The 24,094-nt window shown below is 40.7% G+C and overlaps 1 protein-coding gene across 1 annotated transcript in view; it reads right to left on the bottom strand.

Moving 5' to 3' along the window:
• Positions 1-18,337: 18,337 nt before the first annotated feature.
• The window catches only part of PGM2 (phosphoglucomutase 2), a 36,019-nt gene continuing 30,262 nt past the window's right edge, over positions 18,338-24,094 (bottom strand). The window contains exons 13-14 of the mRNA XM_052642043.1: positions 23,520-23,653; positions 18,338-18,803 (exon numbers count right to left, since the gene is read on the bottom strand). Of these exons, the coding sequence (XP_052498003.1) occupies positions 18,701-18,803; positions 23,520-23,653 (237 nt within the window). The 3' untranslated portion in view covers positions 18,338-18,700. The remainder of the gene's footprint in view (positions 18,804-23,519; positions 23,654-24,094) is intronic.

Below are 24,094 nucleotides of genomic sequence, written 5' to 3'. Positions count from 1 at the left end.
GCAAGCTGCTGGACCTCTGGTCTCCATTCATTTTACCTGTTAAATGGGACCAATACACACTTTATAAGAGCACTGTGAGGATATAATGGGAAAGTGTGTGTAAAGTGCTTAGCACAGTGGCACATACGTGGGCCTCAAGTAGTGGCAGCAGCTATTGTTACCCTGGCTCAGGATGCAAATACAGGTTCAAGGTTCTCCCCTCCCTGCTTGCCTCCTTCTCCCTCCAGGAACAGTGAGTTGCTAGGAGCTGAGGAGGCATTTGGAGGAGTCTTTTTGATCAGGACTACCTTATGGCCCCTGATCCCATTCCTCTGGATGCTCACATACAAGGGTGTTATATTTGGGTGAGATACAAATTTTTATCCACAGCTTGATTTAAAACTCATCATACTGGTAACTCTTATTCATTGAGGGAGCTAGTCTATTTGGGGCATTGTGGAAGCCACTTTGTATGTATTGTCTCTAATCCTTGCAAAAACTCCTCAGGGAGAGATGATTAAATCCAGAGGTTAATGCCTCTTGGGGCCGCAGAGCTAGTAAGTTCTGGGATCTAGCGCTAAAGCCCCTTGTAACACACTTTCCCTCTGGCCATTGTGTAGCTCTCTTATAGCACTCAGCTCGCTCTTTATTATAATGCAAATTGTTTGTGTACTTAGCCTCAAATCTTTTTTTTTAAGATAAGGAATATATACAGATGTATACAATGATTAGAATGTTTATTGGGTTATGACAATTGTTCTTCATTAGATTATAAGACCAGATACACCAGCGGAGTCTGGCGGGCTACAGTCCATGGGGTTGCAAAGAGTTGGACTTGACTGAGCACGCATACATACACACACACACACCAGCTAAACCATACTGTTACGTCTTGGATCACACCATAATTATTTCCCATCTTCGTCTCCAACTTACTCATACAGTTCTCATTCCCTCTCTGCAGCAGGCTGCTGAGCACACTTACCTCCAGAGTGCTAGATGTCAAGACAGGCACACTCATCCAATTTCATTGACATCCCCAAACTGTCTTTCATACATAACCAGTCAGCTGATGGTTGAAACTATTACCTAACTACCTTGGTCAGGTCAAGACTGGACAGTGCACACAGAGCATCCTGGCCAGAACTCCTTCTATCCTGCCCTTCCCTTCCCTCCCTTTGCTTTTCCTCATTAACTCCCTCTACCCCCACTCCACCCACATCCGAAGTCCCAGAGTGCAGCCAAGCTTCAGTACATGTAGGCAGCCAGATGGGGTGCTAATCAGGCCACAAAGGTAGGAAGTGGGAGGGGTGGGGGACAGAGGCAGGCCTAGGCCCCTTGTCTCTCATACTATTCCTTTCCTCCTTGCTAATTAGGTTTAGCAAGTTGTAGCTCAGAGATTAACAACTTAGTGGCAAATAACCATTTCCCTGACCCTATAACCTGAGTTAGGGAAGGATCATAACCTTGTGAGAAGCAGATTTCTGTATTACTTTTCCAGTTCCTGGGGTCAGTTACTGCCCTGGGGATCATCATGAGAGATTTTATAATATCTTTAGCTTCCTGGAGACAGAACTGCTTTTATGATATGTGGTAAAGATTTTCAATTTTTTCTTGCTATAAAGCACTATCTCAGAAAGTAGAGGAGAGCCTGTCATCAATCTCATTGGCACTCATTTCTAGCAGCTATGGAAGAAATACAAAAGGGGACTTTGAGACTAACGGTGTTCTTGGGATGGCAGGATAAAGACTGTTGAACAGGGAGGGTGCATCCACATGCATAGCAGAAAGGTAGGAGGGACCATTCAGTTCTCATCTGCCAATGCCATCACTCTAGCAGGGAAGCGGCTCTCTCCCCTTGTCACACAGATATGAGACTCCCAGCAGGACTGGTACACTGTCAAGGGAGAGGCCAGGGCCACGGGGCCTAGGTGATGACAACAGAGAGCTCTCTGGGGCCCAGGTTGGTAGTTCTTCGCATCACCAATAACTAAACTAAGTAGGGAACGGACCAAACACTGTCGGGACTCTGCTTCAAACCCCTGATTCTCCACCTGAAATCCTGCTATGGATCATCTTGGAGGGACTTCTTCTATAGATTCTTTCCTAATTTAGTCCTTTGCACAGTATTTAGTTGTTCATTGCCAAAGAGCAGAACATTGATATCAGCTTTAAGATAGCTTCAGAGCTCTAGAAAATTGTGACCCACGCACCATTAAATCAAGTGAGAGGCCCAGAGGCTAAAAGAAAACAAAGGCCACTTTACTTTTAAGAAGTTAAGGGAACTATGGGACTTGCCTGACAGTCCAGTGGTTAAGATTCCATGCTTCCAATGCAGGGAACATGGATTTGATCCTTGATCTGGGGAACCAAGATCCCACACTCTGTATGTGAAAGTCACTCAGTTGTGTCCGACTCTTTGCGACCCCATGGGCTATACAGTCCATGAATTCTCCAAGCCAGAATACTTGAGTGGGTAGCTGTTCCCTTCTGCAGTGGATCTTCCCAACCCAGGAATCGAAACGGGGACTCCTGCATTGGAGGTGGATTCTTTACCAGCTGAGCTACCAGGGAAGCCACACATGCTATATAGTGTGGCCAAAAAAATGTTTTGAATAATTTAAAAAAAAAGTTAAAGTAACCATGTATAAATCTAGAATGAAAAGCCTTGGATTAATGTAGAAAAGAGAATTTTAATACTCCTTATTATTACATCTATTAGTTACTTGTTTAAATGTTTATATTAGTTGGAAATCCAAACTCATTATTGCTATGATATATTTTCACCTCACTTCTAAATATACATAATAAGGTAAGAGTTTTTAAGTAGTGAGTCTATTTCCAAAATTGGTATAAAGGCAAGAAGTTAAGATTATATTGGACAGGACCTGGGATAGTAAGGTGGTCCACTGGGGATGCTTGCTCCCACTGGTCAGTGGTGGCTCCCCAGAACCCTTGGTGGAGAAGGTTTCTGAGGCGAGTCTGAGCTCAGCCGGAACAGCTCCTCCATGGTGAAGCAGGATCTGCCTGGAGCTGGGAGGAGGTGGCATCACAGCACCAATGCTGGCCAATCCTGCCAACCTGATGCATGACTGTTAGCATCTTAACAGGACATAAGTCATGCCCAAGTATCTTTATTAACCGTAAGAAACAGTCTTCACAAACACAGCAATGGATTGAAGTCAAGATCAAAGAGTACCTTACATTGGCTTGCCTATAAGGGCCTTGAAATTGCTTTCTCAAAGGCATGAGAATGAGTAAAACATAGTGGAGTAAAAAAGTAAATGAACGAACAGATAACCAAAGTAGATTTTGAAATCTCACCTATTAAAATAAACAAGAATGTTACTATTCTTGAGAACTCGTGCTTGCAGTGGGCAAGACAGCATAAACCCATGTGCTACGTGCTAGAGCCCCAGCGTGGCTGCCGGGAGAGCTTCGTCTCCTTTTATAGACAAAGCAGCTAGAACTCTGGGCACTGGTTCCACTTCCCTTTTCAGCTCCTGCTCCTGCTTGTTAAATCATTGCTCTTCACAAGCAGCTGCCCCACCCCACAAATCTCTCTGACTATATCCAGTGTTTCCTGGGGCTTCCCTCTTCCCACCTGCCCTGGGCCATCAAGCACAAAGCTGCGCAAGTGTTCAATAGCATGTCACCTTTCATTGTATCTACGTTTGTCTAAGTCTCTGAGAATCTCTTTGTAAATGTCAGTGTTATGGATCTCAGGGATGTTACCCAGACTGGTGAGATAACTGAACTTCCAGCACCGTGAGACCCGCCCCCCTCGCCCCCCGCTCCACTTCATTTGATCCCAAATACCATTCTGGCCTTGCTGGTACTTGATGTGTAATCTCACCTAGAAAATGCAGCAGCCAGCTAACTGGTCTCCTTGCTGCTGCCCTTGCCACCCTACAGTCTATTCTCAGTATAGCAGCCAAATGAATCTGATAAAATGTTAGTTGAGCCATGTTACTGCTCTATTTAGAATCCTCCCACAGCTTCCCAGAACTCCCAGAGTAAAAGCCAAAGTCTTTATAATGGTTTAGGGAGCCTTATGGAATCCTCCCCTCTCTCCGACCCTACACCACTGCCTCTGATTTTATGGTCTGCTACCAGTCTTGATTCACTCTGTTCAAGCCATATTGGCCTTGCTGCTGCTCAAAGCTGTCAGGGACAGTCGTGCCCCCAAGCCTCTGCACTCACCATTCCCTCTGCTGGTCATGCTTTTCCCTTAAATGTTCACATTGCCCCCCTACTTACTGCACCTTCTTTCACCTTTGTTTAAATACTACCTACTTGGGACTTCCTTCATGGTCCAGTAGTTAAGAATCCACCTTCCAATGCAGGGGATGTGGGTTTGGTCCCTAGTTGTGGAACTAAGATCCCATGAGCCCAGAGGCAACTGTTCACCGAAACAACATAAAAAGATCCCATGTGCTGCAATGAAGACCCAATGCAGCCAAATAAAGTAAATAAATAGTTTTTTAAGTTTTCTTAAAAACTAAATACCGCCTTCTCCATGAGGCCTTCTCTGACCAACATTCTGAAAATAGAAACACACACACTTCTTATCCTATTTTATATTTCTTCAGAGCATTTATGACTCTCTAATATACTGTGTTAGTCACTTGTATTTCTTGTCAACTGTTTCCACCTGGCTCCCCCACTATGTGGGCAGAAAATCTTTTCTGTTTGGTTCATAGCTGTATCTCCAGTGCATAGAGCAGAGCTCAGCACATAGTGGGAATTCAATAAGTATGTGCAGAATGGATGAAAATGGCTTGTAACACACAACATTTGTGAGCTCTTGCATAGCTGTGTAACACTTCCTCAGGTTAGAAACTTTGTAAGTTTCCCTCTGTTTATCCCTTGTGCCCTCATCAAGTGTCAGCTGTCCTAAGAGGTATGTCCTTCCTCCCCCAAAGTGAGCTGATGGTTAAAGCATGTGACTCCTTGTTTAATCATCAACACAGGATTGGATTTCCAGATATATGGCACAAGGATTGCAACGCCTTGGAACAATTGAGAACGCATTCATATTCAGTGTTTGTCAAAAATTTAGTTAAGAAGAAGATCATTTTGGAAAACTTTCTGAAAGATACACAGTCCATTGGCCCTCTAAAATCTGTATCCCCTAACATCAGTTCCTATCTCAGATCAACCCAAATGAAGAGTAGTATATCCAGAAAAATTTATCGAATTGTATTTTGGCATGACCCCATTTGCCCATATTAGGGGAATACATTTTATAAAAATGCCTTTTTCAGTCTGAGATATTGGTTTTTTAAAAAGTAAGTGTTTATTTTTATTTATTTGGCTGCACCAGGTCTTAGTTGCGGTATGCGGGGTTAACTTCCCCACCCAGGGTTCAAACCTGGGCCCCCTGCATTGGGAATGTGGAGTCTTAACTGCTGGATCACTAGGCAAGTCCCTGAGATATTATTCAGTGCCTCATGTGATGCCCTTTCAAGGAGAATCCAGGAAGTATTTTCTCTCAAGACTCTATTGGGAATAACTGTTCTTTCTTTGGGTGACTAGTTTTACCTTCATTCCTGGCCTGACAAATGGGCTCAAGGGGTTCATTGCTTGGCAGGTATCCAGGTTATTTTGTATTAAGTCACAAGTACCCATTCTAAGCCCTTGCCAGCTTGTGCCAACTTTCATCCATCCACGACAAAATATGAATAACAGTGTATAATTTCAGAAGACTCAACTGGGCTGTTCTGAGGTCACATTCTTCCCACTTTGTGAAAGTGAAAGTGAAGTCGCTCAGTCGTGTCCGACGCTTTGCGACCCCGTGGACTGTAGCCCACCAGGCCCCTCCGTCCATGGGATTCTCCAGGCAAGAATACTGAAGTGGGTTGCCATTTCACAAGTACCCATTCTAAGCCCTTGCCAGCTTGTGCCAACTTTCATCCATCCACAACAAAATATGAATAACAGTGTATAATTTCAGAAGACTCAACTGGGCTGTTCTGAGGTCACATTCTTCCCACTTTGTAGGTATTAACAAACGAAAGTCTTTCTTTAATGAAGTGATGGTGAGCATCAATGGTAGGAGCTTTTGTTTGCTTGTTTTAGATTTGTTTTTTGATGTCTTTACCTGGTAAAAGAAAATGATAGCATGCTTTTTCAGTTCCCAGTCTGCGGGAGAATTTTCCTGGTTCAGAAAATCCAAAGTCTTAGAAGCACTGGTTTTCTACCTTACTCCTAGTTTCATTCAGCTTCACCTACTCTCTCTTCCTTTAGTCCCATTTTCTTATTTACTTACTGTTAAATTTTCTCTTGCCTTAGATGCATTTAAGCCCCCTCCAGGCATTTCTGGAATCTAGCAGGCATGAATGAATATATGAGTGAATGAGTGAATGAAAGATCAGGCAAAGGACATATCAACCTGCTTGGCTCAGCCTACAGCTCCATACTGCGCCAAATGCTTTCCCTCATCATCACCTGGCATGTTATTTGCAAGTGCATAGTGCTTTGTAATTGACATCTTATTAATCTTCTCAGTAGCCCTCAAAGGTAAGTGTTATTTCCCCCGTTTCCCTCATTATACATAATACATGAAGAGATTTAGACTTAGAACATTTGAATTTTCCTTGAGAAATCTGTATGCAGGTCAGGAAGCAACAGTTAGAACTGGACATGGAACAACAGACTGGTTCCAAATAGTAAAAGGAGTACGTCAAGGCTGTATATTGTCACCCTGCTTATTTAACTTCTATGCAGAGTACATCATGAGAAACGCTGGACTGGAAGAAGCACAAGCTGGCATCAAGATTGCCGGGAGAAATATCAATCACCTCAGATATGCAGATGACACCACCCTTATGGCAGAAAGTGAAGAGGATCTAGAAAGCCTCTTGATGAAAGTGAAAGAGGAGAGTGAAAAAGTTGGCTTAAAGCTCAACATTCAGAAAACAAAGATCATGGCATCCAGCCCCATCGCTTCATGGGAAATAGATGGGGAAACAGTGGAAAGAGTGTCAGACTTTATTTTTTGGGGCTCCCAAATCACTGCAGATGGTGACTGCAGCCATGAAATTAAAAGACGCTTACTCCTTGGAAGAAAAGTTATGATCAACCTAGACAGCATATTCAAGAGCAGAGACATTACTTTGCCGACTAAGTTCCATCTAGTCAAGGCTATGGTTTTTCCAGTAGTCACGTATGGATGTGAGAGTTGGACTGTGAAGAAAGCTGAGCGCCGAAGAATTGATGCTTTTGAAGTGTGGTGTTGGAGAAGACTCTTGAGAGTCCCTTGGACTGCAAGGAGATCCAACCAGTCCATTCTGAAGGAGATCAGCCCTGGGATTTCTTTGGAAGGAATGATGCTAAAGCTGAAACTCCAGTACTTTGGCCACCTCATGCGAAGAGTTGACTCATTGGAGAAGACTTTGATGCTGGGAGGGATTGGGGGCAGGGGGGAAGGGGACGACAGAGGATGAGATGGCTGGATGGCATCACTGACTCGATGGACGTGAGTCTGAGTGAACTCCAGGAGTTGGTGATGGACAGGGAGGCCTGGCATGCTGCGATTCATGGGGTCGCAAAGAGTCGGACACGACTGAGCGACTGAACTGAACTGAAGGCAGAAAGCTGTGGGAGGAAAATTGGAATTTTAACCTAGATGTTCTACCTCCAAGTCTAATTTTCTTACTTTGTACCATATTGTTGTCATTGTTCAGTCACTACGTCACGTCTGACTCTTTGCCACCCTGTCAAAGTAGCCTATCAAGCTCCTCTGTCCATGAGATTTCCCAGACAGGAATACTGGAGTGGGCTGCCGTTTCCTTCTCCAGGAGATCGGGATTGAACCTGAGTCTTCTGTATTGCAGGTGGATTCTTTACCACTGAGCCACTGGGGAAAACCCCATATAATTTTACTGGCTTTTAAATGACTGTTTTTGAGGGCAGTAGTGTACAAGAGTTGTGTGGTTTAAGAAGATATAAGGAGAGCCTGGTTATTTCCCTGGCTTTCAGAATAACCTTCCTTGATGAAAGATGTTCTTTGGGAGGACTGAGCTTCTGCTGGGTTCTTCTGACTCCTTCCCTTTAGCTTGGGGGAATGTCCACTGAACTGAGTCAAGGTTTCCCCTTATCAGTGCATACTGAAGAAATGTGATGCAGGGTAGTCTCCTTTTGATCACTTTTTTCTCTCGCCTAGTAATTCCTATTGTGCAACAACATTATAGTGGGAGCTTGCTTCATTACTTAGTAATTTCCTTTAACAGTAGAGCTGAACTAGAGACATTCAGCCTTCTTCTCGTTTTCCTGTTGCTAAATATGAAATGTAAGATGAAGTTTTCCTGTTATTCAAAGGAAAGGAACTTAAGTCCTTAAAATTGAAGCTTAGAGAAAAAACTAAGAGGGAGAATTTACCAAGATGCCAAGATTGGCAGGTATGAACCCCAAAAGGCTTAGAAGAATCAACCAGCAGAGAGATTTGTTCATTAGTGATTCTTTCTCTGGACTTGGACTAGGCACTGAAGTGATACAAGCAAATATGAGATGTCATCCCGGTCTTCAGGACCCTTCAGTTCAGATCAGTTCAGTTGCTCAGTCGTGTCCGACTCTGCGACCCCATGAATCGCAACACGCCAGGCCTCCCTGTCCATCACCAACTCCCGGAGTTCACTCAAACTCATGTCCATCAAATCGGTGATGCCATCCAGCCATCTCATCCTCTGTCGTCCCCTTCTCCTCCTACCCCCAATCTCTCCCAGCATCAGGACCCTTATGCTCTTCTAATTCATGGTCAACAAACTTTCTTGAAAGCCCATTTAGTAAATAATTTAGCCTTTGCAGGTTATTCCTTCTCTGTCCCAACTTTCAGCTTTGTCATTGTAGTGCAAAAGTAGCCATACAACATGTAAGCAAATGAATATAGTTGTGTTCTAGTGAGTAAGGGCACTGCCATTGGAATTTCATGAATTTTTACATTTCAGGAACTATTATTCTTAAAACATTTTTTCCCAATCATTTAAAAATGTAAGAATTACTATGTCAAACTAAAAATTCCCTCAAAGGAAACAATCAACACAACAAAAATCCCCCCTAAGGAAAGGGGAAACATTTGCAAACCATATATTGGGTAAGGGGTTTATATGTGCTTCATTATTAGCATACTGAATAACAAAATCTGACCACGGGTCAAATAGGGTCTAATAACTACGGTTATGTAGTAATGAGTATGAATGATAGTCTGAGACACCTGTGGCAGCTGAAATGTAAAACATAGGGGATTTCTATTGATGACAAAGTCGCAGGGCCTGATGACACTGTTGTGGTTTGTTGCCTTCATTTATAATTAGAAGAAAACCTTAATCTTGGTCAGAGCTTCTAGAAGTAATTTTAAAAATGTTTCTTGTTTTCTGTCCAAGTTCACTGACTCTCTGCATTCTACACACAGAATCACTGGAGAAACTTTGATCTCAGGTTAAGAGCTCTTGGGAAGTCAAAGAGAACGTGGGGAAATGGGGAAGTTAGAAGGCCCTCATCTTTGAGAACACAATTTTAATAGAGATGAGAAGACAAGGGAACTAAAGGGCATTGATTCAGCAATGTTGGTTCCCAAAGTGTCTCCCCAAAGGGCAGGGAGAGACAGAAGAAAGAGGCCAGATAGGCTAATCCAACGGCTCTTGCCTTAAGTCACTCATTTTTGAGGTGGTTTCATATGAAGCAAAAGCTAACTAATGCAGGGGGTAATGTACTTTCCAAATTTATATTTCCTGGCAATTTTCCATATTCCACGAGTTCTCCAAGATTAATACACCGTGTGTTAAGATAACAACTGTTCTTAGTATCCAGAGAGATTCTTTCGAGTTGTATTTTCTTAGTGTCATGTTACCCATCCTGGGCTTCAAAAACTCATTTGCACTTGGCATGCTACAAGAGCACACGTGGACCTCAATGTCTACTATTTCACAATTCATTTCTTCCTATAACCAGCGACAAGACTCCACAAATATGTGTTAAATTACCCTTTAACATTCCATAACCACAGAAGTTTCTTTAGGTTTGAATGTTCTTCTGAAGAAAGACACCATTCTTGTCACAGTGATCAGCCTCAGGCAGCCATGGATCACCGCCTAGCTTTGTAAACTTAGATAAATTACTTAACTGACTTATTTTGGTTCTCAGTGTTTCCACCTATGAGGTGAAAATAAAAATAACTGTACTTACCTTACAATGTTGTCAACAGAATTCGAGTTCGTAAAGGGCTTTCCAGTTGGTGCAGTGTGGGAAACACAAGGGTTTGATCCCCGGGTTGGGAAGATCCCCTGGAGTAGGAAATGGCAACCTGTTCCAGTGTTCTTACCTGGAAAATTCCATGGACAGAGAAGCCAGGCAGGTTATAGTCCCTGGGGTCGCAAAGAGTCATGCAACTGAGCACAGCACATAGCTCAAAAGTAAAGTACTTAGAATCTGGTGTGTAGCAAAGCTGCCATATTGTTATATTTCAGTGTTCCAATTTCTCTGCTTTATCTTCCTGTCTGGACTTAATCAGTTTTCTTTTCTCTTTCATCTCTCTGTAGGGAGAACAGGATACTAACCTAATAGGCTATTTCAAGTAACCACGATCTTTTTGGAAATTCAGACTGCAGGAATTCAGCATTTATGTTGCTTCAGAAGCAGTGTAAATGATTGCTATAAAGACAAAGTCGGAAACATTTTTCCCTTTTAAATGGTCAAAGTTTTTCAAGCAAGGACTGGAAAGTGTCTTCAAAGCCAGTAACATTTTTCAAGTTAAAATTTTACAACTTAAAAGTCTTTCAAAATTCCACTGGGCCCTGTTCCCTCTTAATGAGATTTTGCTGGATGGTAGTGGGGTGCACAGGAAAGCCCAGCCAGGGCTGGGCCAGTTCTGGCATCATGTGGAGCGAGCAAGTGTGCAGGAGGCTCGCAACTCAAACAGACATTCAGTTCAGTTCAGTTGCTCAGTCGTGTCCGACTCTTTGCGACCCCATAAATCACAGCACGCCAGGCCTCCCTGTCCATCACCAACTCCGGGAGTTCACTCAGACTCACGTCCATCGAGTCAGTGATGCCATCCAGCCATCTCATCCTCTGTCGTCCCCTTCCCCCCTGCCCCCAATCCCTCCCAGCATCAAAGTCTTCTCCAATGAGTCAACTCATGAGGTGGCCAAAGTATTGGAGTTTCCTTCCAAAGAACACCCAGGACTGATCTCCTTCAGAATGGACTGGTTGGATCTCCTTGCAGTCCAAGGAACTCTCAAGAGTCTTCTCCAACACCACACTTCAAAAGCATCAATTCTTCGGCGCTCAGCTTTCTTCACAGTCCAACTCTCACATCCATACATGACTACTGGAAAAACCATAGCCTTGACTAGATGGACCTTTGTTGGCAAAGTAATGTCTCTGCTTTTGAATATGCTATCTAGGTTGGTGGTAACTTTCCTTCCAAGGAGTAAGTGTCTTTTAATTTCATGGCTGCAGTCACCATCTGCAGTGATTTGGGAGCCCCCAAAAATAAAGTCTGACACTGTTTCCACTGTTTCCCCATCTATTTCCCATGAAGTGATGGGGCTGGATGCCATGATCTTTGTTTTCTGAATGTTGAGCTTTAAGCCAACTTTTTCACTCTCCTCTTTCACTTTCATCAAGAGGCTTTCTAGATCCTCTTCACTTTCTGCCATAAGGGTGGTGTCATCTGCATATCTGAGGTGATTGATATTTCTCCTGGCAATCTTGATTCTAGCTTGTGTTTCTTCCAGTCCAACGTTTCTCATGATGTACTCTGCATAGAAGTTAAATAAGCAGGGTGACAATATACAGCCTTGACGTACTCCTTTTACTATTTGGAACCAGTCTGTTGTTCCATGTCCAGTTCTAACTGTTGCTTCCTGACCTGCATATAGGTTTCTCAAGAAGCAGGTCAGGTGGTCTGATATTCCCATCTCTTTCAGAATTTTCCACAGTTTATTGTGATCCACACAGTCAAAGGCTTTGGCATAGTCAAATAGACATTAGTGCTAGATAAAAAGCATTTTGTTTTTAAATGTACAGTTGAATTCTAAATAAAATATATTTCCTACATGTTAAAAAAATTGTCCTTCATAGACTGAGAAAACCAGAAAGCAACCACTGGGGACCTATGGCCTGAGGGAGGTATGAGACCTGGTGTGGGTCTCGAGGGCTGAGGTATAACATATCACACACACACACAACACGCACGGGTGCTTGGAAATGTGGCCCTGGACTGGTAGGAGGCAGGGAGTTGGAACTAACCCGGTTTTGTTTTTTATTTTTTTCCTCTAATAGTTTTATTGGATCCTTTTTTCTAGTTTCTTGTTCTTATTCATAGTGTCCTATCTTAATCCCAGTGCCCAAGACATCTGTAAAGGACTGTGCCTCTGTGAAAAGGAAACCAGAAAGAAATGTACTCTCTGATCCAGAATCAGAGAAACGTGTAGTTTGCTTGATGCACTGGGTGGAGATGGGAGATGGGCTCGGGATCACAGGTGAGGAGAGTGGGTTCTTGATCAAAATTCAAAATCTGTGTCACATGAGTATATAAAATGGATTTATGCTCACAAGTTGTGTGGGATTCAAAGTTAATAAAAGTAACATAAAGACTCACCACCAATTTTTTTAGAAGAGTTACAAATATCTTCTCCCAAACTGTGGGTTGTCTTTTAATTCTATTATACAAATGTGGTTGACTCTTGCTTTATGGTTTGTGTTTTTAATTCCTCCTTTAAGAAATCCTTCTCTACCATGATATCATAGAGGCAATCTCCTGCAATTAATTTCTTCTGAATTTTTTTTAGCCTGCAACAGGTAGTTTTAAAAAATATTTATCTAATTGAAGTATAGTTGATTTACAATGTTATGAATTTCTTCTCAGAATTTTTAAGTGTTCACATTTAGGTCTTGAATCCAACTACAAGTTAATTTTCCATATGGCTTTGGATATGGTTTGAGGTAGGGATCTAATTTTAGTTTTTCCATCTGGATAGTTAATTGTTTCAGATTTTTAACTCAATGGTTTTCCCTTACAGATAGACTTATGATGCCATGTTGGTCATATACCAATTTCTTCTACATACATGTGATTATTTCCTATTTCCTTCCGTTAGTTTATCTGTTCATCTATCTGCCAAATTTATTACTGTATCTTTATAATAAATCTTAATATTTGGTAGTACAACTTCCCTCTTCTTACTGTTATGAATTGTCAAGAGTCTGAGAAATTTATCTGTTTGCAAGCTAATGAGTTAGCCTGTCACTGGTTCATGGATACAAGGAGAAGATATGTGAGGCTGGTGAGTCAGAGGCAAAGGACTGTATTGCTCACAGTGCAGCAGGCAGCATAAGCTTTACATTCACCTCAGTTACCCTTGCCCCCAAGCTCCACAAAAATCACACCTGAATCAGATCAAGCCTCTCCATCTTCCATACCACCTCACATGACCTGTAGGGCACAAAAAAACATGTTAAACACACAATGAGGAGGCAGTTAGCAGAATTCACAATGTGGGAAACCCTATGGGACAAATCATTCAGTTTGGAATAGATTTAAAAAGAAAAAAAAAGGATGAAGAATTTATAAATTAAAAGATATTTTAACAGACCTTAACCAAATGCAATAAGTGGATACTATTCGAACCCTGATTCCAACAAAGAGAGGCTTTCCTGGTGGCTCAGATGGTAAAGAATCTGCCTGCAATGCAGGAGATGCTGGAGATATGGGTTCAACCCCTGGGTCAGGAAGATCCCCTGGAGAAGGGAATGGCTACCCTCTCCGGTATTCTTGCCTGGAGAATCTCATGGACAGAGGAGACTGGTGGGCTACTATAGTCCATGGGGTTGCAAGGAGTCAGACACAACTGAGCAAATAACATACTCTTTTTTCAAGCAAAGACTAAATAGTACATATGAGACAAATGACTGGTTTGCACATTGACTACGTAATTGATGATAGTAATATGGTTGTGTGTGTGTGTGTACATGTGAGTCACTGTGTTCTTATCTTTTATAGATATATACTGAAATAATTACAGATACAAAGATAGGTCTGGGATCTGCTTTAGAATTGTCCTGTAGAGAGACAGGGCAAGAGGGAGATTTCAATGCAATGGGACTGGCCATGATTTGCTACAGCTGGGTGATGGGCATTGGGAGGCTCATTGTATGATTCTTTGTACACATTGGAGATTTTCCATAAGTTTGAAAAGGAAAGGGGGCAAGTCACATGTTAAAATCACCAGACTCCAGGCAGGTATTTTGAGGTGGCTGTGTACAGATTAGACTGGAGGAACTAACTGAATCTGGGGATCTGAGGAACTAACTGAAAAGGAAAAACAGATTTGGAGTTGGCTACACTGATCTAATTTGAGGGCATCTGAGTAGAAGAGCCCAAGGAGGCAGGTGGTAATATAGGATTGGAACTTGGGAGAAAAGTTTGTAGTCCTGCACTTAGGACAATTACAGCTTTGAGCATAAAGACACTTTCAGAGTGCAGAGAATGGATGATTCCACCTCAGGGAATGAACCGACTTAGGGTTCAGAAGGAAAAAATAAGGAAGCCTGCTGGACCAGCAAAGAAGTTATCTCAAGTTAGCTCAAGCCTCCACCTAAAGTTTGCTTTTGTTTTAGGAACACTTATCAGCTATGGAGCTACATTTCATTCTTGCCACCTAGAGATTTAAGGAAAATAGCTAAGGTGAAATAGCTCAGAACAATGTATTTGAAGGACACAATCAGGTCTCATCATCTCTGTAAACTGCAACTGTAACTTTCCTTTGGAAGTTGCACAATGCTGCTTTGAAATGGTTTCAAATGATTATTTGACCTGGAGCCAAATCGCTCTGAGTGCCTGAGTCCGTTATGGACCAGGTTCGCGGCAAACACCGAAAGTGGCTTTCTTTGGACACAAATGGGAAGTGGTCAGTGTTTCGAAAATTTTAATTTCACGGACCCACACAAGTAAGCCAGGCCGAGGAACGAGGTTCCCCAACACTGCTCTCCACCCTGGTCACCATGTGCTCATGTTGGAGGGACTCATCTCTCCAGACAGCTACCTTTCTCCTCCAGGGAATCTGAGTAGTTACTGCCCTGTGCTTACGTGGGGCAGAGAAGGCAATGGCAACCCACTCCAGTACTCTTGCCTGGAAAATCCCATGGGTGGAGGAGCCTGGTAGGCTGCAGTCCATGGGGTCGCACAGAGTTGGACAAGACTGTAGTGACTTAGCAGCGGCAGCAGCAGCAGCTTACATGGGGAAGTCTCTAGAAAGAGCGTTATTTTAATTCTTGCTTCCCATCTGCCTAGAGTGTGACATCTTGCTTTCAATAGTTGAGTTACTCAACACAAAGTGTGTTGGTAAGCAAGAACAGGACAGAGGGATGATGCAGGGAAATGGCATGCAAACAGCCTCCCAGAGTCAGATTATTTTGAACAAAAATGTTAGGAGTTTGAATTTGACGTTCTTGAAAAAGACAAGGCCAAAAGGGGATATCACAGAACTGTTTGCCCATAATTCAATCCCTTGACTATTGCAACGCAGCAATCATGTGTGTCCATATGGATTTCCTCGGCTAGACTACTTGAGGTCACAAATGCAAGCTTATTATCACTATCCAGAAAAGTGCCTGGCTCATACCAAATTCAAGCATGACTCAATCACTGAACATATAACGAATACACAAATAGCTCTGAGGAAGTAGAAATTATAAATACGATTTAGATGCCATCCTCTCAAAATCTCTTTAAAGTAGCACACATGCATTTGCTTCATTACTTAAGTATTTCTTTTTAAAACCATGTTTCCAGTGTCAAGAAATAATAATACTTTCCTTTAATCGCATGATGATAGAGTTAAATCAATGAGACAAATTAATGAGAGGTAATGACAATGTTTCTTATGGGAGAGAAGAATAAAGGTCTCTTGATTTCAGAAACACCACGAAGAAACACCCAAACAGTTGGCCTGCATTTCCTCCTACAAGTCAGACTATCGGACTTCACTTGGGATTTGTTCTTTCCAGGCACCAAGAGAAGATGGACTGCCATCCCTACGTCAAATTGTACTGTCTTCCCCAAGCATGCTCAGGCAGAGGGGGCTGCTACACAGCGCTCAGCCCCCATTTCTGCCTTCCACCCCTGCAGAGCACGCAGGTGTTTCCCGACATCTGCATGTCACCCAGTTCTACCTTTCTCATACCTGATTTCAGCACCCCTACCCTTGCTCCAGGCTATAAGTTTAGGCGGGATAGGAACCTCAGGCTGTCTGTCTCTGTGGTACAAAATGTCTTCCCCCATCTCAGATGTTAGGTCTTTTAAGAGGGCTAGTTAAGCATTCTTCCAAAGAGAACTGCTGATGATTTATTATTGCTGATGGTGCCCTTAATGGATTTTTATATAAAGACCTGCAACATGAAATGACCTCAGAGACCATTTAGTAAAATCTCTTTATTTTAAAAATGACAAAATTATCACCCCAAGTCCATAGTTTACATTAGTATTCACTTTTGGTTTTGTACATTCTATGGATTAGGACAAATGTATGTATAATGACATGTATTCACTATTACAGTATCAATATAGAAAAATTTTTTTACTGCCATAAAAATCCTCTGTGCTCTGCCTACTATTCCTCACTCCGTCACTGATCTTTTTCTTGTTTCCACAGTTCAGATGATAATGATGCATTAATTTAGGTTCACTGATGGTAACAAATGTACCACTCTGGTGGGGGGTGTTGAGAATGGGGGAGGCTGGCATGCATCAGGGCAAGGTGGGTATGAGACATCTCTGTATCTTCCTCTCAATTTTTTCTGTGAACCTAGAACTGCCCTAAAAAAAATAACAAAGTAGTAAAAAAATAACAAAATAGAGACTTTGGGAGGCTAAGTGGCCTGACCAAGGTCACAGAGCTGGTTCCCAGTGGACCAGACTAGAATGCAGGGGCCTTATGTTGCAAGTTTTATGCACCGCACATTGCTACCCTGCATCTCATAACACCAAGAAAAAGTCAAGAGATACTTGGAATTAGAGGAGGATCTCCTCTAGTTCCAACTGAATCACTCACTCATTGCTCATGGGGAGAACTGGGGCAGGTACTGAAATTTACATCTGGGTTCTGTTTTAACCCCCCACCCCCACCCCAACCACACACACCCCAGCGCCTCCACACTTCTGCTCTTGCTGTGCTCTGCCTGGAAGACTTCCTTCTCTATCTTCAGCTGCTACTTGCTCCTGAAGGTGAAGCCTCCTCTGGGCAGAATGAATTCCTTTCTCACAATTCTCAACTCTGAGTACTTTGCAAATAACTCAGTCATAGAATGTGTAAATACTGTACTCAATGGTTACTTATTAGTCCTCCAATTTGACCCTGAGCTCCGTTAAGCAGGACTAATCTTAAATTACCTTCACATTTCCAGAGACAAGCTCTGTGATGGAGTACCATTTATGTACTCAGATCTAATATTTCTTTTTTCCGGAGTACAGTTTAAGACTAGAAAACATTATCAAACAAAAATAAATATTGCTTCTACAATGAAGCAGCTGATAGAATATATGGAATATTGTACGTTTAAGAGTGCTGGTAGGGGACAAACTATGTTATTGTGAGGATATACAGATATTCTTTCCTTCACATTAGAAACATGATTGACAACAGAACTGTAATTTTTCATTGTTCTGAAACGGCTAATAACCATTTAAGAATAGTAGGCAATCATTTGCTTTAAAAATAAAAGAATCACACAAAATATATAAAGTATATAAAGAACAGTTTGGTCCTTGGTCATGGTACTTGCTGGGAGTCATTTTGGAAGGTTATAAGGCCATCAGTGATGAGGAGGCACAGATCAAATAATGAACCTAGAAACGTCTGGTTTTAGATTGTGATCACATAAAAACAAGGCAAAAAAAAAAACCAAAAAACAAACAAACAAAAAACCAAGGTCAGTCATGAAGTTATTGCTTATAATCCTTGCTACTTTAGGATCAAGATTACATTTAAATGTACTAAAGCAAAAAAAAATATTAAATAATCTACTTTGCAAGTGTCAAATAACCAACTGTTTGATTCAAGATTTTAAAAAAGGAAATGAACACACAACACACAAAGATGGTTAAGCTGTTTTTTTCTACCACCTACATAGTGTATAATGGTGCATAATTAGAAATAAAGTTTTAGATCAAAAAACTTTACCTTTTTAAAATATCTTTTGCTCCATTTTACAGGTTCCTGTGATTTGTATTTTCCCTAAAACACAACATTTGCTCTATTCATTTATCTCATAAGGACTTGCTAGAAATGCAAATATATACATATATAAAAGTGGCTAGCTTAGATTTGACAGCCCAGAATTTAGTAACTGTATAGGCTTTATGGCTGTTTCACTTACATATAAAATGAATTTTAGAGGACAAACATATTTGGTATTTATTCTGATGAAAGCTTATTAATCACAACATGTTTTTTGAAGGTTATTTTTAAAGCCTTCATTTTTTAAATTCAAGATGATGTCCAGGCTCAGCCTTTTAAAAGGAATGTTGGTTTGTTAGATTGGGCCATCTTTCTTTATTTCCCTTAACATTCAAACATAAAATAAGGAGGAATGCAGGTCTATTAAAAAATAAAATACTTGTAGCAATACTTTAAATTATTTGGCCCTCAAAAACATTGCTTAAGAAATCAAGTTCAGCTTAGTTGTAGGTAAATGTAATTATGCTTGAGGCTGGGATGGTCTACTCTCCTTTTGGCTGGAGGTTATACTTTTGTGGCTGGAAAAAATGCTCTTCAATAGCACTAACTAGTTCTTCCAGTTCTTTCTTCAGCTGCTCGGGATCACTGCAAAACAAGGGGGAAAAAAATTTCAGGTAAGTGGATTATTTTGGAGCATGTTTTAAAGACTCCCAGTGTCAAGCAACACTGATATTTACTCTTAAGTGAAGAGTTAAATCAGACAGAACTCCAGTTACTTAAGCATGGGAACACATCTGTGGCATGGATAAAAAGCCCATGAGACAATATTTATTATTTTTCCCAAAGGCTTCCCCAGGGTCTCTACTATAAACAAAACCACACCTTTGCACTTCTCATAAGAATTTTTTTTTTTTTTGGCCATGTGAGGCATGTGGGATATTAGTTCCCTGACCAAGGATTGAACCTCTGCCCCCTGCACTGGAAGTGCAGAGTCTTAACCACTGGGCCACCAGGGAAGTCCCATAAGAATTTTCAAAACACACAATCTGTAGCCTAGCGTCCCTAAAAGTTCTGCAGGGTCCACACCTAACAGTGCAGAGAAAACTTTCGTGACTCCAGTTGTCATTTATTCCCATTGAACTGTTACAAGATATCTCCTGCAAGTCCTTGGTCTTGCAGGACATGAATGTTCCTGATCCTGTCTGTCTTCAAACTATTGGGAGCTTGGCTGAAGCCTCATGTATAAAGCCTTCCCAGGATGGAAGAGATGATGAGCCTCCTGGTGGGCCTGCTGGTCATGCACCAGGAACTCAGACTCCAAATCTTTTTAATTTTACTTTGGGAACAAAAAAGTCACAACTAAAGTATAAACAAAAATCTAGGGAACTAGATCTCTTTAACGAAATCAAGATTTTAAGCACATGAAAAATACTCATTTATGTGCAAACAATTGGAGGGTTGATTAATAGATAAAACAGACTTATAATTAGACATGTGTCTAATTTATGTGTCAGGCTTATGTATCAGGCTACTAGCTGATGTGAGTTACTGTATTTAAAACCAAGAAGTTCAATAAAAGAAATTTAAATCCCTTAATTTAAACTTTTAATACTTTATACCTTACCATCTTTAACAAAATGGGCAATCTTCGTAATTAGTTAAGATCATCCTTGCATTGTAACAGTTAACCAGTGCAACTAAAACAATCCATTTTATTACAGACAGTAATTCTGGCTCTATTACTTACCAGCTCTGTGCCCTTGGGTGAGTGACTTGACCTTTCAAAGGCCCAGATTCCTCACTTGTAAAACTGAAATAAGACTATCCTCTCAAGAGAGTTGTTGTATAGATTGAGATAAATTATATAAAGCAATTAGCACAACCTGGCCCAAAAACCTCAATAAATGTAGCTATTATTATAATTATTTTTATCCCCATTGGTAACATACAAAGTAATTATGCTTCATAAATACATATGAATTACACAAGTCTTTTTTTCCTTCTCCAAAAATGTGCTTTGAGGAAAATAACAGTTCTCAGGAAGGCACACTGACTAATAATTACTGCGTTTTTTTTTTAAACAATATCCATTAAACTAAAACTCATCAATGAATTTAATTTACTATGTATCTCCTGCTGGTTTTGTTTATCTGTTAGAACCCTGCTTGACATAATTATTACCTAATTTTTGAGACAGGAAGAGAGGTTCTTTGTTCTTAGGAGATGAGTATGAAAGTCTGCAACTTATTTTCAAATGGCTGAGAAAAATATGAGAGCAAATATCACCAAACATTAGCGACTGCTGAGACTAGGTTGGGGTAGGCAAACTATGGCTTTTGGCCTGTTTGCGTAGTTTTATCGGAAACAGCCACGACCACTCTTTTATGTCTGTGGGTGCTTTCCATCCACAACAGTAGAGCTGCACGGTTGTAACAAGGATTGTGTGGTCTGTAAACTCTAAAATAGTTACTATTTGGCTCTTCACAGAAAGTTTGCCAATCCCTAGTCTATATGAGGAGTATGTGCTTATTCACTACACTATTCTACATTTCTATAGGTTTGAAATTTTTCAAAATAAAAAGCTGGACAAAACTAAAGACATCAAGGGAATTCACTGGTGGTCCAGTGGTTTAGGACTCTGTGCTTTGACTGGCGAGGGTACAGATTCAAACCCTGGTCATGGAACTAAGATCTCACAAGTCATGTGGCATGGCCAACCCCCACCCCCCCAAAACAATAATAATAATAAAAAAAACAAAGACATCAACCCCAACAAAAAATTTTAAAAATAGTACTTGTATTTGAAAAAAGATTTTCAATTCTAAAGAGTTAGTGGGTTGTGGAATTCTACAAATGAATAGAATTCATGATGTAAAATATATTGATAATATTTAGCATTATCAGAAAATAAGGAAACCTTAGCCATGGCTTTATGGCTGTTGTGATAGGTATGTTGATGCCTTGCTTGAGTCTAGACATCATATCTATGGACTAATGTCCCAGTTTTCTGATCCTGTCTGTCTTCAAACTATTGGGAGCTTGGCTGAAGCCTCGTGTGTAAGGCTTTCCCAGGATGGAAGAGATGGGGAGCCTCCTAGTGGGCCTGCTGGTCACTTACCAAGAATTCAGACCCTCTGTTTATCTTTTTAATTTTACTTTGGGAACAAAAAGGTCACAACTAAAGTATAAACAAAAATCTAGGGAACTAGATCTCTTTATTGAAATCAAGATTTTAAGCATGTGGAAAATACTCATTTATGTGCAAACAATTGGAGGGTTGTTAATAGATTAAACAGACTTATAATTAGACATTTCTCAATGACAATAATAAAACGGCAAACTTTCAAAGTATCTTCAGCAATTTGGAAACTAATATTTGAATTTAAATCCACTCAATAAGCCATGTGAAAAATGTAAATACCACAGACCCTTGAGTAGTAAGTTGTATTGTTATTATAAAAGAAAGGTTTTTTTTTTAAAATAACATGTATTTTCACAGGATAATGAAAAAGATAAATATATAGAGAAAATACCATCTTTTTGTTTTTTAAATTTTTTGTCCATGCTGCATGGCACGTGGGATCTTAGCTACACCCAACCAGGGATCAAACTTGAACCTCCTGCAGCAGAAGCGCAGTTTTAACTGTAGGATCGCCAGGGAAATTCCCTGAATATACATCTTTAAATTGGACTCAATGTTCAGTTGTTTTCAAAACAGTGAGTCACAGAAATATGGAAACTCTAAGTAAGAATGAGAAACGAGAATTATTCAGAAGATTCAAGGCTCATTTGGATGTAGCTTGCTATTTCCTTTATGATAAACTCCCCGACAGGTGAATATTCTGAGTTCTTGTACTCAAGGTTTATAGTTTTGTTTTATTATTTCTTGCTTTGCTGTCAGCACTCACTTCTCCCTGATTAAGTAAAGTCCAACTGCAACAAATCTTCCCCAGCCCCTCTAACCTGCATTTAATCTGTCATTGGCTGGCTAATTTAGGATGCTCAGAAAATTTCCTTTGCTCTTATTTCCATATAATGGAAATTTGGTTCACAAGCCAGAAAAACCCTCTGATCAATGCTCTGGGGTGTATGTGCCATTACCACCTAGACAGACTTATGCTGTCCACTACAGCAGCCACTAGTAACACGTGGCTATGGTGCACTTGCAATGTGGCTGGTGCAAATGCGGAACTGAACTGAAATTTCAAATTGCATATGTGGCTCGTGTTTTATTTCTGTTGGATAGCACTGACTTAATTCACTTTTAAAAAAACTTTCCTGATTTTGAACTGTATTCTGAAAAGAGAAGTGAAAGCTAAGCGACTGTTAAATGTGTAATATTACATTTACATGTGCTAGCTACATGCACCATGGCTGATACAGTTCCAAATATTACAGGCGTTGGAAACTGAGTGACTCAAACCCTTTCAGTTCAGTCGCTCAGTTGTCTCCAATCTTTGCGACCCCATGGATTGCAGCACGCCGGGCTTCCCTGTCCATCACCAATTCCCGGAGCTTACTCAAACTCATGTCTGTCAAGTAGGTGATGCCATCCAACCATCTCATCCTCTGTCAACCCCTCTCCTCCTGCTTTCAATTTTTCCCAGCATCAGGATCTTTTCCAGTTAGTCAGTTCTTTGCAGCAGGTGGCCAAAGTATTGGAGTTTCAGCTTCAGCATCAGTCCTTCCAATGAATATTCAGGACTGATTTCCTTTAGGATTGACTGGATTGATCTCCTTGCAGTCCAGGGGACTCTCAAGAGTCTTTTCCAACAAACAGTGCAAAGGCATCAATTCTTTGGCACTCAGCTTTCTTTATAGTCCAAACCCTTTACAAGGTCACAAAACATGACCTTGAAGCTACTAGACCATCAGCTCTTTGGCGGTGAGGACACTTTCTGCTGTGGCTCTTTATCTGCCCCAAAACCCACCATGATTTACACACAATGGATGCTCAAAGATATTTGTTGAATGGATTTGTAATTGACTGGATGGATTTCATTAATTCATTAATTTAATCCATTAATTCATTAATGGATTTTAATTCATTTGTACCAGGGACATGGAGAAAAAGTCACTGGTGCCAGCCTCAAATAAAAAGTACTAGAAAAAGGAAATTTTATTAATATTACTGAAATTAAGAAGTTTTCCCATACAGGGAAATTTTAGAAGGAAATAAATAGGAAGAAAGCACTCCTGTTCCTCGACACTTCAAAAGCTATTAAAATCATAATATTACTGCAGGTTCTGAAACAACATTCTTACTAAACTACATACTGGACAGATGAGCTACTTTACTTAGTGTCTGCAGAGCATTTAGGAAGTTTAAGGAATAAACACCACAGCCGCTGCCGTCCATACCTATTTCCAGGGGGGGCGCACAGTTCCAAATAGTACTTGATTTTGGGCTCTGTCCCACTGGTCCGCATGGTGGCCACACCTCCATTAGCAAAGCTAAAGGTGATCATCTGGCTGCTTTTACTAGTCGGGAGAATCTAGGAATTAATTGTCATGTTATAAATTTATTAGTAAGTAGCAACGTAAGTTGTTTTTTACCTAACTAATATTTTTCCTCAAATAAGCAAGAAAGTAAATGCAAAAAAAAGAAGAACACATTTGAGGAAGTCAGAAAATATACTAGGTATAAATGAAATAAATAATAATAAGCCAATTTGTGAAAATAAAGTAACTTTGTATACTACTTTTTACCTCTATGGTTTTATTAAAGCTACTGAAAGTTTTTCTAAAATCGAAACACACCCTTTCACAAGAAATTGCTTTAAACCGATTAATAATGCATTACAAAACCCCACAAAACAATGAAATAGGCTTATTTCACTTTCAAAAGCTCCTGGTATATGTATCATGGCTGACTGCTCTTCAAACTCTACTAAAGTGACCGAAGTATTAAAATAAAAAAGCACACAAGGGCAAAG

The sequence above is a fragment of the Budorcas taxicolor genome, chromosome 6, assembly GCF_023091745.1.
Source record: "Budorcas taxicolor isolate Tak-1 chromosome 6, Takin1.1, whole genome shotgun sequence".
Taxonomy (NCBI): Eukaryota; Metazoa; Chordata; class Mammalia; order Artiodactyla; family Bovidae; genus Budorcas; species Budorcas taxicolor.
The sequence above is the reverse complement of the archived record's forward strand: the minus strand, read 5'-3'. Positions and strand labels throughout refer to the sequence as shown.